The sequence below is a fragment of the Oenanthe melanoleuca genome, chromosome 3 (genome assembly GCF_029582105.1).
Source record: "Oenanthe melanoleuca isolate GR-GAL-2019-014 chromosome 3, OMel1.0, whole genome shotgun sequence".
NCBI lineage: Eukaryota > Metazoa > Chordata > Aves > Passeriformes > Muscicapidae > Oenanthe > Oenanthe melanoleuca.
In genome coordinates, this window is record NC_079336.1 from 67,496,240 (window position 1) to 67,515,644 (window position 19,405).

The 19,405-nt window shown below is 39.4% G+C and overlaps 1 protein-coding gene across 1 annotated transcript in view; it reads left to right on the forward strand.

Moving 5' to 3' along the window:
• Positions 1-19,405, forward strand: part of PCNX2 (pecanex 2) — a 160,961-nt gene that overhangs the window by 5,687 nt on the left and 135,869 nt on the right. The window contains exons 2-8 of the mRNA XM_056487140.1: positions 421-626; positions 3,059-3,173; positions 5,459-5,495; positions 6,368-7,654; positions 16,314-16,461; positions 16,630-16,775; positions 17,958-18,051. Coding sequence (XP_056343115.1) covers positions 421-626; positions 3,059-3,173; positions 5,459-5,495; positions 6,368-7,654; positions 16,314-16,461; positions 16,630-16,775; positions 17,958-18,051 — 2,033 coding nt within the window. The remainder of the gene's footprint in view (positions 1-420; positions 627-3,058; positions 3,174-5,458; positions 5,496-6,367; positions 7,655-16,313; positions 16,462-16,629; positions 16,776-17,957; positions 18,052-19,405) is intronic.

The following is a 19,405-nucleotide window of genomic DNA, read 5'->3' on the forward strand; positions in this document are numbered from 1 at the left end:
GAGGCATTAGAAAATGGACATCAAACTGCAGTGTTTTACTGTTGAGTCATAACTGTCATAGAGGGTAAGATGACAGAATTTTTCTAAGGTTTCCTGGTTTTAGATAACTAGTGTTTCATTTTGTGTGTGTATTTTTATGAATTCATAGTTTAGGAGAAGGCTGCAGCTGCATTAACGTGGGAGTGCATATTTTAATAAGCTTTATAACATTCATCAATGTGAGGTTTTGCTGATTTTGATAATAAGTAATATCTACACTAATAAAAAGAATACTAGATCTTGTGAAATAGTTGGAAACTCGAAGAAACCCTTAAACCTTTTCTGTGAGCAGAACTCAATATATATATTTTGTATTTAAAAATTTTAGCAGCGTGCTCTCAAAGCAAACTGTTACTGTGTCTTCATTATTTCTTTCTGTAGGCATTTCCAGCAAATTCAGTGACAGTTTTTGTGTACTGCAGCTCGGTGACAGTTTTCTTCACAGTAATAAAGGTGATCAGCTACCGTTTGCACCTTATGTTTGATAAAGGCGAAGTAATTCAACAAAAGCTCTCAAGAAAAAATGGAAGGCAGTGCAAAGATACAGAGGTTGAAAAAGAAGAAGTGGCTCAGTCCTCAAATTGTAGGTAAGGTTTGTTTTCTTTGCATTGCTGGCATGTTATGTAAAATGGTTGAGTTTGCCACCATGGTTCTGCATAGCAGAAATGTCTTTTGAATGCAAGAATAGTCTTTACAGCTGTATGAAGAATTACACTTTCAAAAACTTGCTTAGTGCTTGTCAGCTGGGTATCTGTAATGTTCTTGTGGTGAAGCAGGCAGAGCTGCACCTGGTTCAGAGGTGAGGCAGCAGCTGGCCATCATTAAGATAGTAGAGGAGATATGTATTGAAGGTGCTGACAGTTCCTGAAGAAAAACTGGAAGAAGCTATCTGGGGAAGCCTTAAATGCTTGCTCCTTCCTCTTTCTACTGTGCTTACCTGCTGAGAAAAGGTAAGGAAGTGGCAGGCACCTGATGGTGAAGAAAATGCTTTAATATCGTGGCTTTGGAAGTCCAGGCACCCTCATATTGCCTTTGTGTGATCATAGTAACTTCCCTCTCAAATTGCACCTAGATGCCTAAGTTGCTTTTCCCCTTTGTTTTATTGTGACTGCTTGTGATGCTTCTGTGCTCCTGTTCATGAGGAAAGCTAGTACTGCTTTTATTTCTCAGGAGCATTTGGTAGGTAGTGGTATGTAGGAGCCAAGTAGTATTAGTCTTTCCTGTATATAATCAATAGCAGCTCCTTCCAGGCTGTGATGGTATTAAAGGTAAAAACAGGAGTGAGACGAAGACTAGTACTTACATTTTCTAGGTTTGTGTATTGGTAGAATGTTCCACTATAAACTCTTCAGAATAAATGGAGACCTTTCCTGCTGGTTTTTCAAGCTTGAATCATACAAACAAATGAAGCTGGCAAGTGGCTTTCAGTGATACCAGGTGTTATGACAGATGTGAAAAATGCTGAAATAAGGTACATCTAAAAGTGACAGAAGCATAGAAATGTCCAAAGCAAGCTGAGTAGCTTTGTTAAAACTACCAGTCAGGCTTCAACACAGAGCTCTGCATAAAAACTTAGGCTATTTTTTGATGCCTTTCCAGTTGCTACTGCTAGCTCTGTGCCAGCTAAGTAGCATCAAGATAGTTGTGTTTCTCTGTGCTACTGCTCTTCTGTGTCTTTACACATGCACATCTGTGCTACACTCCTGGCAGTGATGTTGCTGGGACAGTCAAGGTCTACCTGCACCAAGACTCTTCTGAGAAATGCCTCTGTGTGTCACAAACTGTATGATATTTTTATTTTTGATAGGGTTTTCAGACAGTTTTGGCTGAGAAGTAAAGGTAGAATAACTTAAAAGCTGTGTGTTAAATCACGTGGCTGTTCCTCCCAAGTTGATTTGTGTATACACAACAATCCATTCTTTAGTATGTGGTCAGAAAATAAAGAACTTAATATTATATTGACTAGACAGATGACAGAATTTTTTAAACAGACCTTGATAGTTGGCAGGTTGGTTGAACAAGTTTTTGAAGCCAGTTAACTAAAAAAATATTATAGAAAGATGATAGAGACCCAGATAAATAATTTTATAGCTTATATACATCTTTAGAATTTTAAATTTTAAAAATAAATTTTTGGTGAAAAAAAAAACAACCCCATGAACAAATAGAAAAGCCCAACCCCATGGTTTTTGACACTTCATTGTGGTGTTTTTCTTTTCTCTTTTTTCTTTTTGTTCATTTTTTGTGGTGTTTTGATAAACTGAGTTTTTGTTATATTATACCTGAGAAAGAGAATATTTTTAGGCTATTGATAGTAAACCTTATCCAAAAATACCTGTTTATATCCATGGAAAAGCTAGTAGATATGTTCAAAAGGAGTTAGTGGAAAGTCTAGTCAATAAATTGCCTTATAATATATGAAGTTATTAATGGCTGTATATTTGCTTTGCCTAAACCAGAGCAAAAATTTTATTTTCTGGTCTAATGATTATATTAGTACTCTTTGTCTTGCATTTCAAGTAGGTGTTTTATGTGAGGATTCCACATAAACAGGCAGTTAGATAAGGTTTACGTACTCAAGGACTTAGAAAGCAAAAATTGTGAAAGGAGTAGCTTTTGATATGTCTAAGGAGAAGCCCCAAATAGCCTTTTGTGCCAATAAATCTGTGTGTGTATCAGGCAGGCTAAATGGCATTATATATGCATAGGGAGGTTGAATTGGTGACATTGTACTTCTCGTAGCTCTACCTCTGAAGACACTATAATCCTTTTACATCGAGGGGTTTTTATTTTTTTTGTTTTTATCAAGTTGTCTTGGTGAGGAAGGAAGTGCAGAAAGGTGTAACAGTATTTTTACAGCCTTGTGCTTATATGATTGGAGGGGAAAGAAGTGCTGTTACTTCATTGCGCTGTGCTACTTCTTCCCATTTTGTTCTTATTTGCCAGCTACTTCCCAAAACTCACTGTGATTCCCTGTGGTGAGAAGCATTGCTTTATCTTTCATGTGCTTGCCCTTCAGCAATAACTCGGGCGATCGTGTCGTCGGTGAGACCAGCCAAAATGACTCTACCCAGACAATTCCTGACAGTTCCAGAGCACAGGATCCACACTTGCAGGACTCCCCTGGAGCCACGGTTAGTATGTGCACTGCTGCAGCAGTGTCCTCACCTCGTGCAGCTCACCACACACAGTTTTGTGTTGCCTGCTGCTCACTGCTTGTAACATAGGCCTGCTCCAAGCAGGAGGGGTAATTCCATGCATCTGCTGGGTATACCACTGCTGCCACTCAGCCTTGCCCTAAAGGTTTGGCTTTGCAAAGCTGAAACAGTCATGCATAATGCTGCACTTCTTAGGAGGCCTCTCTCTGCTCTATATAGTGAGTGGCCTTTGTAAATCTTGCCAAGAGCAACTAGTTCTTTGGGGCTGCTTTGAGAGGAGGGAGAGGCTAATGCAATCAGCATTATTTTGTTGCCTCTTAAGGGATCTGCTCCTGGAGCATTAATAATTTGGTTTTGTGTAACTAGACTTATGCTTATAAAATGAACCAAAAGCATTGCTTCAGTATTTAAATGAATCATAAAAGCTGTTTAAATCTTGGAGAGGTCTACAGGAGATTAAAAGTACATATGTGTGCACTCAAGGCCATAGGCCATGCTTAATAAGTCAAAGATATATGAAGTGATGAAGGTGATGTATGTAAATGTTGTTAAAGAAAAAAGGAAACACTCATAATAAGTTGAAGAAATTTTCAAAAAAGTAAGGAAAAGAATAACACTGTCTGTGTAATCTTAAGCTGCTCCCCTTGCATACTGTGATAACATCTTTAATTATGTGATGCCATGCTATTTTTTCTACAGGACTCCCGCCTCAGTCAGTGCAGAGGATGGTTAGTGATTTCTGAATAAGTGGCTATTTGATTCTTCATCCTGTCTTCATATTCTTCCACATATTCCTCCCTTTTTCCCTCTTTACTACAATTACTCAAATCCTGGTCTGAATCAGAACTATTTTTTCATTTCCTGGAGTGTTTTTACCTTTTTGTAACATCCGTATGATTCACAGACATTAATAGTTCTTTTTGTTTCTTTTTTGTTTTTTTTTGAGGTAAAATATTTTTCACCTTGTTTCTGTCCTACACTCTAGTACTCTGGTATTTGTCCATTCTGCAGACCTATGCCTTCCTGGGATCTCATCCTAGTTTCCCACTTCCAAACATGTAGATTGGGTCTTGTCAAACCAGTTCTCCTGTTCTTGCTGCCAGGATGCCACCATGAAATTCTAGAAAATAATAATAATTTCCTCTTGGTTTTGGTACCTGTCAGTCAGAAGAGAGCCACAGTCATTTTTTTCAATGTCTTGTTCTTAATTATGTACTTAGGCTGAATTTAAACTCCTGAAGTATTCCTCTGGGGTATTGTGTTTAGTTTTGAGCTCCCCAGTTAGTTCCCATGCATATTGATCTGCTGATGAGAATCCAGCAGAGGCTATGAGGAACATGATGTGTGAGGACAGACAGGTGGAATGCTTTAGCCTTAGTAAGGCTAAACTCTTTTGTAAGCATAGAAGAAGAGCTTTCTGCTGTCTTCTGCTTTCTAATAGTAAGATACACAGCAGAGTGAGCACACTCAGAGGGGTCCATTGACAGGATAAGAAAGTTGCAGCCATAGAAAATTACAATTAGATCAATTACATTTAATGTCTTTTGTATGGGGTTGTTTTGGTTTGTGGTGGTTGGTATGTTTTGGTTTTTTTCCCCTACCAAGTGAGTGGTCAAATACTGGAAGAGGTTTTCCAGAGAAGTTGTGAAATCTCCTTCTTTGGAGACTTTCAAAGCTCTGTTGGAGATGGTGCTGAGCAACCTGCTCAAACTGTACCTGCTTTGAGTGTGTGTGTATGGCAGAAGGGAGATTAAATGAGCTTAAGACTTTCTTGGAATCCAAATGATTCTGTATTAATTGAATGTCTCTGTCCTCTAGTTTTCCATTGAGAAATACTTACTGATACTAGAGGCCAAACTTCTCATTCTAGTGCTTTGGAAACACATAGCTGGAAAAGTGAAACAGATGAACATGTTCTATTCTTTAATGATTTCACAAAATTTATCTGGATTAGGCACTGCAGCATTTTTTTTTAAGAAACATATTGTTTTTCTTTCCTCTCCCCAAACATCACACACAGTTGCAGTGGTGTAATTTGGAGCATGACTGTTCTACAACCATCTCTCTCACCCACCCCTTGCATTTTATGCAAGGTACATGTTCAAATTTCAGTGATTTAAGCAATTTACCAATGCTGTAATTAACCTTTGATTAGATAGATATTGATAGCTTCATTGATAGCTGTTTTTTTTTTTTCCCCCCCCCAACAGAATTTAATAAATGACCACGTTAATCTTGTGTGTTTCTTTTCATTTTTTTAGGACCTGCCAACACGGGAAACTATTGAAGACCTTAGAGGTATTTTAAAGGCTTTATAAATCCACTTAACCTCTTGTTTACTCATTGCTTGGCACAAAAAGTAATGGCATGGAGGACGCCCTGGCAGGTTCTGTTGTGCCTCCTATTAGGATCTGAGTTGAAGAGCCAGAACAAAATTTCAAGGGTATTGTAAAAGACTAAGCTTTCTCAGCTGTCAGCCAGGCTGATTGGGATACAACCTTTTGAGGGGTTTGTGGATAGTTCTCCCCATTTTGATACAGGGAGATGAAAGAGCCTTGCCCCACATTCTTGGGAAACTGTACTTCTGTAAAGCGTTAAACTAGGAAGCTAAAACTTGGATTGCATCTTAGAGCCCTTGAACATCTGGCTGTAAAGTCTATTGTGATTGTCAGCCTTTAGCTATGTGTTGTATATTCCTGTACAACTTACTTTGCCTACACTTCCAGTGCTTGAGATGTCTTAGTATTTTAAATATTACTTTTTTTTTGTTAAAGCTGATCACTATATCCTGTGTGACTATTAGGAATTGCAGAAAGTAGCAACCTGATGTAGCAAACCTGCAGCATTGGCTTATTCTTTCTTTCACCTCTCCTTAAGTGGGGATGGTTCTGTAAAACATTTTGATTTTGAAATTAGCTGTTTCTTCAACAATTTTGATTATTTAAATAGACATGCTGCTATGCTTGTCCTGACTTGGAAGTGCTTTATCTTGCTTTTGTAGTATTTCATATGTAGCTACCCAAAAAAACCCCTCCTTGTTTTGGAGCGGTTTGAATCAGCTACATCATCTGTGCTTCCTTTGCTCTGGATCAAGTTTTGTTGGTTAAAGATCATACTTTAATAATGCTTAGTGTTCATGTGAGACCTAATGCCCAAATGTTTTTTCTTAGGTGTTATGGTACTGGAAGACCAGGCTACACCACCAGTTTCATCTACCTCACCCTGTATCAAAGCAGATATATTACCTGTTTCTACAACCTCCGGTTCAGGTGTCACCACATCAGCAATAGCAACAAAACCAGCTATGGAAACATTTCCTGGTGATGGAGTAAATGAAAAAGGAGTGAGTGGACAGCCTTGTGGCCACCATGGATCCCAAGATATTCTTGTGGGTAAAGACACAGCTAAAAACTTCTCCAATATTTCTTCATCCCAAGGTGATATTTTAAGGACTGGAGTTTCTTCAGAGCCATGGGACAGTGAAAATTCAGTTATTTCAGATCATTTAAGTAATCCTACCAGCTACAAAAGAGAGAGATTGCCAGATGAATCACCGCAGACAGGCTTTACCAGTAACTGCCCACAGTGCAATGCCATTGCAACCAAAGAGCATGAGCAGATGGACAGCTCTTGCAATGCTGGTAATAGCCATGAGGACCTGGATTGCTCAGACAGCGAGACTGCTGTTGCAGTTGTGGACAATTCTCTTCCTGGGGACCAGCTGTGCGAGCCCATTAAGATTGTCATCACAATGAGTACTACACCAAACACCACCCTCAGTGACCTACCGGGCTCTGTCCACTTACAGGCCCTGGAAAGTGAGAGAACAAGCTCAGCCCTGGACTCTGGTGTGGTTAGAACAGGCTGGTCAAGTCAGCAAACTAATGAACAGCTCAGAATCCCTGTTATCACCTTTGACCTGTCTGATGACAGTAAAGCTAAGCCTTGCTCAGAAGTTAGTGAAAGTGACAGAACTCCAGAAATGTTGAGGGTAGAGATGTCATCCAACCAATGCTCTGGCTATGAATCAGGTGATGCAGTAAAGGAGCTCAGCAACCCAGCAAATACACCTCTAGAAACTAACACTTGTTCAGATCCAAATCAGGAAAATGCTTTGGAGAATGTCCAGACTGTGGATTTAAGTTCTAAGGAAGACCTGCATAACCTAGACCCGCAGTCCTGTAGAACTGCTCATGAAAAGAGGCACATGCGGGTGTTGAGTGTAGACAGCGGGACAGATGTGCTTTTAAGTAAGAATTTTGTGGAGGTATCTGACAAAGAAAAGACCTTACCAACCTCTAAGTCAGATCTGGAAGCTAAAGAAGGTCAGATTCCCAATGAATCTAACTTTCTGGAATTTGTCTCCCTCTTGGAATCCATTAATACCTCAAAGATGAAGACATCTAATCAATCCGCTGTCAAAATGGAGACGACAAAGGAAAATGGGCTTGTTGGAGGTATTATGCATGGATTACAATTCTTTTGGAATAAAGATGTTCTGAAGAGTTTGATTACTTAGAGCAACTTAGCTGGGTATCTTTAGTAAGGCAGAATTCCCAGAGGAATACTGGTTTTCCTAATAGGGTAGGGCTGGACTTGATGGGACAAAGTGGTTTAGTGAAAGTGTGTGATAGTGTCAGCTGCATCTTTAAAATATTTTTATCTTATCGAAGAAGACTCTTTTTCTTCCTCTAGAAAACCTAGTGGTGGTAAGCTTAGTAGGTATCCATTATGTGTTTAGTATTCTGTGCCAAAATAGTATGCCTGGATTGTTTGAATACTAGAAGTATCTTGCAAAAATGTGTATAGCTATAGTATTACACCTGCCCTTGCACATGTTATCAGGTGCATGTTAAGGAGTTGTCTGTGTGCCTCTAAGTATGAAAGCTGCAATTGTCACTGGAGATGGTTCAACTTTTAGCTGACATTTGTGCACACATGTATTTCTAAATTTTCTGAATGGTTGTGGGTTGGCTTATAATTTAAAAAAAAAAAAAAAAAAAAGGAAAAATCATGTACTTGTTCTCAATAGGTGAGAGTTTTGATTTTTCACATAAAAATATTTGCATTTTAAGGATGAAAGTTTGGTGGCTGTTTTCAGTGAAAGCCCCCAATGTTTTAATGAAAAGTAGTATATTCCCATGCAAGTTTCCATTAATCAAGAGGGCTTTTATTTAAAACAAAATCAATCAGCTAATTTAAAAACTTATATGCAGTACAATTTATAGCTCTTGCATAGAAATTTCTGGTTTTAATCAGCATAGTCATTGCTGTCACTGAACTCTGTGACCCTTTTCTGTTGGGAAGGACTGTTGTTTGTAGTGTCTCTAGCAGCCCTCCAGCAAAATTAGTAGGGCCACTTAATGAGGATGTGAGATACAGTGCAGTGAAGGCAAATCTTGGGGTGCTTCCCCAAGTGGTCAGCACAATCAGTTTAGAAGATGTGAGTCAAAGTGAGATAAGACAACCCATATCTTCCTCTTCTCCAAAATATTTGTTTTACCTTAGATACTCTAATAAACTGTTTTAAGAAAGCCTAAAAGTATGCAGTCTCAATGCTTAGTTTGCATGGAAGGTAAGAAACTTGATAGTACCCTACAAGAACAGCTTGGCACTCCTGTTTTGTCTGCTCCCCGTTCCACCAGCAAGAACCTTCCATTACATGAAAAATGCCCAACTGACTTAAGGTTTTTTAAAACTATTGTGAAATCTGTGCTTTTATCTTGTTCAAAATATAAGTAGATTTATCATGTGTCATTTTCTTTTAGATTCCATTTGCTTTTCGCTGTCTTTCTCTGTCCTATCCAATGAATCACACCCTTATCTTGTTCCATCTTTCACTTGGGTCCATTATTTCTTCCACTTGAATTTCTAGTTCTGTCTTTCCTTCCTCAGTCATCTCTTCTCAGTTCAGGCACTCCTGTCCTGTGCCACCTCCTTATTTGTCTTCCTCTTCAAATTGGTATGCTCTTTTCTTTCCTTCTGTTCTTCCTAGCAATCCACACTGTTGCTGGTTTAGGCTTTTCCACTCTGTTGAGCCCACCTAAAGCTGTTGCCTCCCCACAGCTTGCATTCACTTCTCCTGTACTTACCTTCCTCTCAATTCCTTCTGATGAAGGATTGAGAGGAGGGTAAGTAAAGGAGAAGTGAATTTTGCTCTTCCTAGACCTGCTGCCTCTTCTGGTGTATCTAACCCATCTCTGCCGCCTTGTCAGGCTGTTTATTCCTCACTGCAGTTTCTGTCCTTCTCTATCGTGTTTATCAGCCTGCCCTGCTGGCTCCAGTCTGTGCTCTGGTTGCCCAAGGCAAGTGCTGAGCAAGCCCTGCTTCTCACCTGAGCCTGCTGAGCGCTGCTGGATTCCTGGGGTGCAGAGTCACCTACCTGCACAACAGCACACAGCAATGGAGGGGTGCAGCAAGCAGATTGTGATTTTTATTTTTTTTTTTCTGTTCCTCAGCCATAAAAAGGAGCGTTTACACAATAGTAGTTCTGAGTGATGTGATTTAGCTGGAAAAGAGAATTTCAGAGGTAAATTCAAATGAAAATTATAAAAGAGTGCAGCTAATCTAGAAAGGCCTTTCAGGTAAGTACCCTCAGATAATATGAACAGGGAAGGTTGCTGCATGAGAGAAAGCAATGGACGATCAGAATAAGTCAGATTCCACAATGAAAACAACCCCAAAACTTACTAATGTGTGTGTAGTTATTGTGCTTTAGATCTGGTGAACAAGATTCTTATACAGGATCATGAGGAAACAGAAGAATTCTGCTATTCCCTCAAACCAAGCTCTCATTTAGTGACTTGAACTGAATTTTGTAGAATCATAGAATGGTTTTGTTTGGAAAAGACCTAAACATCATCTAGTTCCAAACCCTTGCTATGGACAGGGACAGTTTCCAGTAGGCCAGGATGCTCAAAGGCCCATCCAACCTGGTCTTGAACACTTCTAGGGATGGGACATCACAGCTTGTTTGGGCAACTTATTTTGGTGCCTCATCACCCTCACAATAAAGAATATCTTCTTAATATCTATTCTAAATCTTCCTATTTCTATTTTCTTAAGTCTGTACTTTTCTGAGATAGTGAAGTTGAGCTGCATACACGTGTAATGAAGAGGGACTGGAAAGGGGATGCCCTGCTGTGGATTCTGCACCTTGAACTGGTGCTGTGGGAAAAAGGAGATTCCATCTGAACTCTTTGAGCTTGGGAGAGGTAGTTCAAAGACAGTTATTTTTAAAAGCAAGTAGGCTTTGTTTTCCAGCCTAGTCAGAACGTGCTGTTTGTTAAAATAAATTACTGTCATTAGTGGCAGCTTCCCCTTAGCAAGACTGAATTTTAGGAATGAGAAAGCCTTTAATTTGTTTATAGCCTTGCAATTGCAAGTATGCTTTAATAATACAGTATCTTGGAACTGATCTGGATAAACATTATTCCCACATTAGAGTGGTTGTTAAGAAAAGTGTGTGTGTGTGGGAATACAGAGTCAAGCTGTGCACCAGTTGTTTTGAGGGAGGAGGTTGGTTCTGTTTGGTTTTTGTTCTTTTAACCTTGCAAACTGTCTAATTGGCTAAAGTTAGCAATAGATATCTGGTACAAATAAACGTGAAATGCACCGCAGAAAGATTTTTATTAGGCAATGGGAAAAACTTGGCAAATTCCTGGAAAGCTGGATATTCAGAGCTGTGCCAAAGAAAGCTGAAATTTTGCATAATTTGTGGAAGGTGGGGAAATGTGTTCACCAGAACACTCTGGCAAGTGAGTGAATGTCATGGATGGGTCTTTGTTATGGATGGTCCCTCAGAGAACTTGTGTATTCTGTGGAAATAGAAGAGTTATCATCCTGACCACGTAAGCCTTCGCCAGTAGACTGCCTGATAAAATGCAGTAAAGAAAATTAAAGCCTTTCTTTACACTTCTGAGGGTGCTAGATTTAACTTCTTAAAATAGAGGATATAAAAGCTCTAAGAGCTGTTCTATAGCCACTCCACCTCTTCTGCATTGTGAGAAAATACCACTGACACTGTTGCTAAAACTGACTTTCAGACCAGTGTCTTTTCAGTTTTGAATCACACTTGTACCACCCACGTGATGAAAGTGTGTTGTAGGGCAAATTTTTTTCAGTCTTCAAGAGGTGTAAGAAAACCTGGGTTTATTGGCTGCTTTGGGTCCCTCTGATGTGTCCTGAACCAAGTAAGAGCAGTTGTGCATCAGACTTATGCAGGGCAAAATCTCCTGTATGTCCCCTTTGGCACAGCTGGCTAGTAATCTAGGACAGGCAGTATTATCACCCAGGGAGCAAAGGCTGCTGTGGGAGTGGTGGGGACTGGCTGGGGAAACTAAACCAGGGCTACATGGCCTGAATTTAGATGTTTTGCAGGCTCTTTTTAGAAAAGGTACTCATCATTCTGGGCAGTGCACAAACCACAACCTCGAGTGAGTTGTTCTGGATCCCAAGCAATTACCCTTCTCCTATAAATAACTAAAACATACTCCTCTGGGTATTTTGAGACTTTTTGTTTTTTTCTCCCTTACATGTGTGAGAAAGGACTATCACATGCTATGTAGTCATGAGGAGGAGTGATCATGTGCATTGTGTCACCGGTGCAGTTGACAGTCGTGGTGGGAAGTGACAGCAGGTGATTTTACTGGCAGGTGGGTAGCACCTAGGAAATAAAGCCCTGCCTGGTGCTAGCTCATCTCTTGGAGCAGCTGTGTATCAGCTGACTCTTGTTCCAGAGAGGGGCCATATGGCATGTGGTGCACTTCTTTGGATGTGTGCAGAATTCAGTTCTCTCAATCTTATGCTCAGTGTGTAAGGCTTGACAGGTTAAAATTTTAAAATTTCAGTCTTTAAGTCAAAGAGGTAGTAGTATGTATGATGACAGGTCTAGCATCTGCAGAAAAAAAAAAAAGGGGTTATTTCAGAGGTCTGTATTCTGATGTAATTGGTAGGTATAATGATTAGGCTACTTACTCCTAGCTCTGCTGCTGACACAGGAGATTGTTTCGAGTAAGTCACTTCCTGGATCAGGCACAATGCCTGTTGCTGGCTTTTCCTGTTGCTTCAGGATTAATGTGGCAATCCTCGTTAATGGATAATGCCGTGAGCTTCTTCAGTGTCCATGCTGAACTCTTATAGCAATTCTTGGACAGTGTGGTATTCCTTGGGCATTCCCATTGTTTGGTGGCTGAACAGCTTAAATGTCAGTATTTTCTTATAATGTATTTGTGGCATAATAGGCAAATTTGGGTTGAGGATAAAGTGCGTAAATCTAGATGTTTCTGCTAAAGCATTTGGTGAAGAAAGGATTAGGAGTGTTCTTAGGATTTATAATCCCTATATATGAATGGCACAGTCCACAGCTTGTAGAACTTTGGTTTCTTGCTGGTACTGGTACTAGTAAAAGCATGGAGTGATTTGAAATCATTTCTTTGTGGCTGAACAGGCAGCAAATATATTTTAAAGTGAAAATTTCTATTTTGGAGCATAATATTGTTGAAGAAAGTGGATTCAGTAGCAAAGCAATTAATGAACAGAAGACAGGCTTAATTAGCTCAATTCTTTTTGCCCAGGTTTTAAAACAGATGGTGTTTGAAATTATGACAGCGGGGGCATTTTATTTTACAGGAGTGAGCTGTGACGGTCGGGATAGGGATATGTAAGTAAAAAACGAGAAAGAAGGTTTGGAAGACTCTGGTAAGGGGCCACAAGTAGTAAAAATGTTTTGGAGGAAAGTTACAGTGTAATAAAATTTCATTCTAATTTACCTAATAATACGGCAAATTTAGGGTTGAGTTACACTGATAGGTGGTTATTGTGATTACTGTATCACAATATTAAAGAATGGTTTAGGTTGGAAGGGACCTTAATAAATATCATCTAGTTCCAGCCACCTCCACTCCCCACTCCTTGGGCAGGGATGCCTTTCACTAGACCAGGTTGCTCATGCCCCATCCAACCTGGCCTTGAACATTTCCAGGAATGAGGCATCCATAACTTCTTAGGGCAGGCTGTACCAGTTCCTCACCACCCTCACAGAGAAGAATTTCTTTCAAATGTCTGATCTAAACCTCCCCTCTTTCAGTTGAAGGATGTTCCTCCTTTTTCTATCATTACACACTCTTGTAAAAAGCCCCTCTTCAGATTTCTTGTGGTCTCTTTTCAGGTACTGAAAGGCTGCAATTAGGTCTACCTGGAGCTTTCTCTAGGCTGAAATCTCAGCCAACTCTACCATCCTTTCCTTGCAGGAGAGAGGTTCCATTCCTCTGATCATCTTGCTGGCCCTCCTTTGGACTCACTATTAGCATATGTACAAAGGATGTTTCATTTCAGCTGTAAAATTGTTTGCAGCCTCCTATTAGAGTAGAGCAAGAGTTTGTCTATAAAGATGATTTGAGATGCTTAAAATATGTTCTAAAAGGGAAAAAGTTACATGGCAAAAGAAATTATGGTACTGTAACCCCTTTAAAATTAAGAGTTCATTTGTCAGCACTGGAATGATATACTGGTAAGTAATGTTGATATGTTAAAAGTCTTTAGTGCAGAAAAAAATGTTTATTGAAAGTATCTTATGTATGGGACATAAGAATTGTTGCTTTTCATAAGTATTTTGCCATGATAACTTAAGCTTTTGTCTTGGTCACTATCAAAATATGAAAATAGTGTACAGACCAAAACTTGGCTGTTTATGCAGGACTCTTCTGAATCACCCTGCCCCAAGACTAATTTAGCCATGAGTCCTGATAGTTGTACCTCACATGTCTGAGTAATGTGGCAAATAATTTCCAGATAAATTATGTGATTATTGCAGAGCCGAGGTCTGATCTTGATACTACTGTGAGCGGAGCAGTGCATGGACTGGAGATGTGTGGAGCAGTGGATAAGGGTAAATGGCACAGGGAAAAGTGCAAGTACACTGCCATGTTGTCCTCTTTAATCTGCTCTTGTACTTGAAAACGATTTTTCCTGGTGTTTGAGCTTTGCCAGCACAATTTCCGTGCAGGGAGCATTTGGTGACGTAGACCTGATTGCGTACTCTGGCAGGACACTCCTAGTCTAGACACCTCTATCTTCATTTAAATACTGAAGGTGTAAGTCACCTGGAAAAAGATGAGTAACAATCTTGAAAACCAGTCACAAAGCCATCGTGGCCCACTTTTCCAGTGCTGGAAGTACTCTTCACCTGCAAGTACAGTCACCATGTTATTGTCTGATTGGCATATAAAGCCTCTACGTGGCAGTATGTTTAGGTTTTTGTTACTATGATTTTTACCACAGCAGGAAAAAAGTCTGCAATGCTTGTGGTTTGGAATGGAAAAGAGAGAAGCATATTCTGAAACCACTAGATAATCAGATTTTAAAAAATCTTTCTAATTGTTCCAGCCCTAAAGCTAGTTTGGGTCACTGTGGGACCAATTAGGTTATTTAAACCACAGTTTCTGATCTCTATCAATTATTCTTACAGCTTGAACAGCCCAAGCCTTTAGGAAGGTCATTTTGATTAGGTATCTGTGGCTCCATCACCGCCCACAGTTATGGTTACATCATTAAGGGGATGCTTTGGTAATGACACAGTTTCTACTTAAACTAGAGTTTTAAACTTTATCTAGGAAAGGAAAAAATTGCTGTCTCTTCCCCTAACTGCCTTTTTTTTTTTTTTTTTTTTTTTTTTTAATTTTTATTTTTCCCCAAGATAGAATAAAATAGACCTGGAAAACCTATTGAATTTTGCCTCCATGCACAGCAAAGTATTTCCCTACACCAAACTTGTGCTCATTTCATTGTATTTATAGCACAGGCTTTAGGGTGTGAGGGGGCTTTGTCCTGTGGATTGAAACTGGTGTAATGTTTTAGCTCGTGAGGGTAGGTTTGTTTATAGAAATAATGTGTTGGTAGATCAGCTGATTCAGTTAGAGGTAAACAGGACAGATGATCTGAAAGGTCTGCATATGCAAAAACTTGTTTACTTTTTTCAGTTTTATCAGCTGACCTTATGAAAGGTAAAACATCTTTTGACAAGCCTTCATTCTGTTTTACCCTTAGACCAACTTAGATAATGACACCACTGTTTCTTGACTGGTGATTCTTGCAGGTTAGGATGGTAATTATATTGGTGAGAAATATGGCTTAAGATATGGAATTTTTAGTGGGGTGAAATTTCTGTGGTTTTTTTACCTTGATTTGAGATGTTTAAACAGCAAGTATTGCAGGAAGTCTGGGTAAGTATGTTTCAATGCACTTTGCTTGGTGCACAAAGCTACAGGACTTACTGAGGCATCTCCAACAAGTACCCCTTTTTTCTGTTTAAAGCATTTGCACAACTGCACAGGGTGCTGAAGAAAAACTGTCTTATTTGCACTTTAAAACCCTAATGTAATTTCTTTGGTTTATAAACGAAGAACAGTTAAAAAATGTTTCGCTATTCACCATGAATATGTTGTACATATATATATGAATAAATTACACGCATATGTAGAGAGATAATATAAATATAGTTGGTACTCAGACTAGTAGAAGCTGGACAAATACTTAATGTGTATTTTTAAATCTATAGTTCTATATTTTCCAAGCATAAGATAATCTGCTGTGAAATTCTTTTCCAGTTTGCCCTTTGTCCTGCACCAGGTGTGTGGCCAGTGGGGAAGAGGGATTAGGCAGCTATCTGCTTTCCTGTCCAAGAGCTCTATTTCCTTTGAAAGTTCTGCTTTCCCTTCTGTAAAAGGGGAATGGGCCAATGCTTCTGCTTTTCCACTGCCAGCATACACAGTTTGGGAACAAATTACAGCCCCCAGGGAAGAAACCTCTTACTATTCTAGATTAGGAACAGATTGCTTCCCTCTGAAACAATAGGAGAAGCAAAGCAGAAATTCTCCCTTGTTTGTCCTCTACTTCACTCAGTGTTCTTGAAACAGCCTATTCATGAGGGTCAGAGAACCTCCTCATCCAGATTTGTGGTTGTATTGTGTTAAGTAATGGTAGTGCTTTGCATAAAACTAGCAAATATTGCAGTGTTTTAGATTTTAATTTTTAGATGCTCTTGTTCAGTACTTAATGAATGAAACTCTTGAAAGTCGTTTGTGGAAAGTGGCTCCACTTCACTGCCCTGTTTTCCAGATAGCCAGATGACGGAGAGAAAAGAAGAAATGGTGGGAACAGAAAAGCACTGTGAGCAACTTCCTAAACAGGAAAGATCAGATGTACAAAGCCAAGATCGTGCTAGTACTAGTCCGGTGCTACCAGAGTCTGCCAAATTTGCAGCACTGTAAGGCCAGTTTACTTTACAATTTTGTACTTCAAAGATATGATGTAAGATGTTTTGTTTCACTGAGTAGAAATGACATAAACTTTTAATTAACCTCTCTTTCTTTTTGTTTTATTGAGAACAAGAAAAAAGTTCCTCATAGTAGTTTTGAAACATTTTTGTGTCAAGTTACCAGGGCAGCAGGCAAAGGCAGATAATCTACCGGGTAACTTCTCAGCAAGACAGTTCTGTCTTGCAAGTAATAAGTGGACCTGAGGCGTCTGTGCAAGATGAGCTCTCCGTGGATGCAATGCACGTGTTCATAGATGAAAACGGTGAGTTTTTCTAGTTGGGATAATTGCAATCCATGAGGAAACTTCTGAACTCTTCAGATGTCCTGGAAGGATCTTTCTCTTGTCTGTTACCGGTTGCATGTTTTTCTGTGTGCGTGGAGAAAAAAGGGCTTAATAATTTAAAGTCAGATGAGCAATAGTTTTCCAAATCCACCAGTGGCCATCATAGACTTGAGCCATACACAGTGCCTGAAGTTTATTTTCCAAACATCATCCTCAAAAGACAACTTCTGTCCTGTCAGAAGAACCTCTGGTGTTTTCTGCCTGATTAGAAGTTTTGCTCTGACCTGGCTGGGCAAAATATGACTCATTTTTACAGTTTTGTTCTTCAACTGGCTCAGACTGACCTCTTGATATGGTGGTGCTTGCTGTCATTTGGAGTTGTGATCTGCTACTCCAAAGAAAATTAACGAGTGACCTATTCTTGCCCCTTGCATATACTTGGGATGCCACTGCTCTGAAGCTTTTCTTGGAGTCTGAAGCTGTAGGGTAGCTGTAGCTGTAATTTTGAGCCCTGTGTAGTCCCCTGTGGTACTGGCTTATACCTCTAAAGGACAGCTGTCCCAAAAGCCCTGTTCGAAGTTGCCTTCAAAACCAGTGTGGAGTGAGTGCTCGTGGCACAGGGTCTGTGACCCTGGAGATCCTTTGGTTTTCTGCCTGTTCCTCCTGTTCCTGCTGGCAGGCGCTGCTGTGCTGTGGCCAGAAGGGCAGCAGCTGCCCGTGGGACAGGTGACACAGCCTCTGGGTCAGCCAGCACCCACCCTTGGCTTTGTGCTGCCTCTGCAAACAGGGAGGAGCTGTGGCTGCACTTCTAGCAGAGCTTTTTGCTGCTTTCTACCTTCTGACCTCACCTTTGTGAATGGAAAGAGGAAAATTTGATATCACATTTCACAGTGAACTTCCATTAATTGATGTGCTTTGCGTTTAATTTACATGCCTTTTAAATTTTCATGGTGACATCTGTTTTGATTTCTCTTAGGTTTTCAGTTGTTCAAATGTAAATTTGCTTTCTGAAATCTAAAATGAACCTAATGCACAGTCTGAAAAATATATCTTTATAAGTATCCCTGATGTAAAATGTGTTTTATTAATTTTATTAATTTTTTGTGTACACAAATGATTGCATCACTGAACTGACATTTTTTCCCTCTGTATTTTCTAAAGGGGAAATTAGATCCTGCTATTTAAAAGCTGGCTGTCAGAAGGAAGGAAATTTTAGACATCAGCTATCAAATTGTGATTGTATGTCAAATGCTCAGTAAGTAAGCCCTTATTTTTAGAAATGTCAAAAGTTTGCTGAAAACTATGAAACTGTAGCTGTGAAAGATGCATGTGAAAGGGACTAGTGAATAAATGCTAACCTTTTCTAGAGAAGTCAAAGCGTGAAATTTTTTTTGCTTTCCGCTAAAACAGTGGCAGCTTTATAAGAATGTAGGAAAAAAAAAGTGAAAATGAGAATGAGAACTATCCACTTGGCTTTAATTACTTTCTGGGAATAGCCAAAATCAAGTGTAGCTATTATAAATAAAATTGTAAATAAAGTAAGTGGGGACTGTTCTATCAACCTTGTGTTTGCTTCCCATACCTGTTAAATCTCTAATGATAATTTTCTGCTCCTATGAGGTATACAAACAACCTTCTTTCAAAAGTTCTTGGAGTGATCCATACAAATCCTGTATTTATTACAGTGGTTTCCACATTTGTCTATGTGATCTGTTTGCATATCTGTAAAAAGAATTTTAGCTATTTATAAGTATTTTAATTAAATAATTTTATTTTGCATACTATTTTACAGCATTTGGAGAAGTTGGGTGAGAGAGTGAGAATGGTCTTTTTTCAATAGCGAATATTGTTCTTCAAGAGTTTGGTTTTCAGTGAAGACTTTCAAAGAACTTGGGACCGTGTTAAAAACAGGGTTAGCATTTTAGAAAGAATGCTAGTACAGGAGACATGAGAATAATGCTTCTATTTGTCAGTGGGGAAAGAGTCAAAAAATAAGAAAAAATGGAGTAGTAGAAATGTTCTGTCTATCTTTAGCAGAATAAATCCCCTCCCCACCCCATCCTGGTAGAGTTCAGTTTTGACCTAAAAAAATGAAACCTTTTACTTTGGTTCTATTTATTTCTTGTAACTCTTTGTTTTACCTTGCAGAGCTCCCCCTTCCTGTAACTATGAACTTGAAGCTGTCCTAAATTCAGAAATAGTTTTCTGTCCCCTGACTTAGCAGTTAATTTGTTTTTATTCTAAGGAAGGCCTATCTTCCTTCTCATGTAAGAAGTCATGCTGAATCTGCCCTTGCTAGATGCTTATGTGGCACCTCTGTCTTCCTATGCTAAGTGCTGTTTTTCAGTTGTGGTTTGCAGACCTTAGGGGATGAGTTTTATTTTTAAGGGGTCTATTCAACCCTGTTAACAAAAGCAAGTTCAGATACTCTTTACAGGCATTTACATGCATGTAATTTCTTAAAATGAGCACCTTTGCTGGAAGTCTGAAAGTATAGTGGTAGTTCAGACCAGGGAATGGAACAGATGAGCAAAGAGGACTGGGTTTCCCAAGCCTGTTTCTTTCTGAGAGTCAATGGGAAGCCAGAACATGAGCTTTTCCAAGAAGAG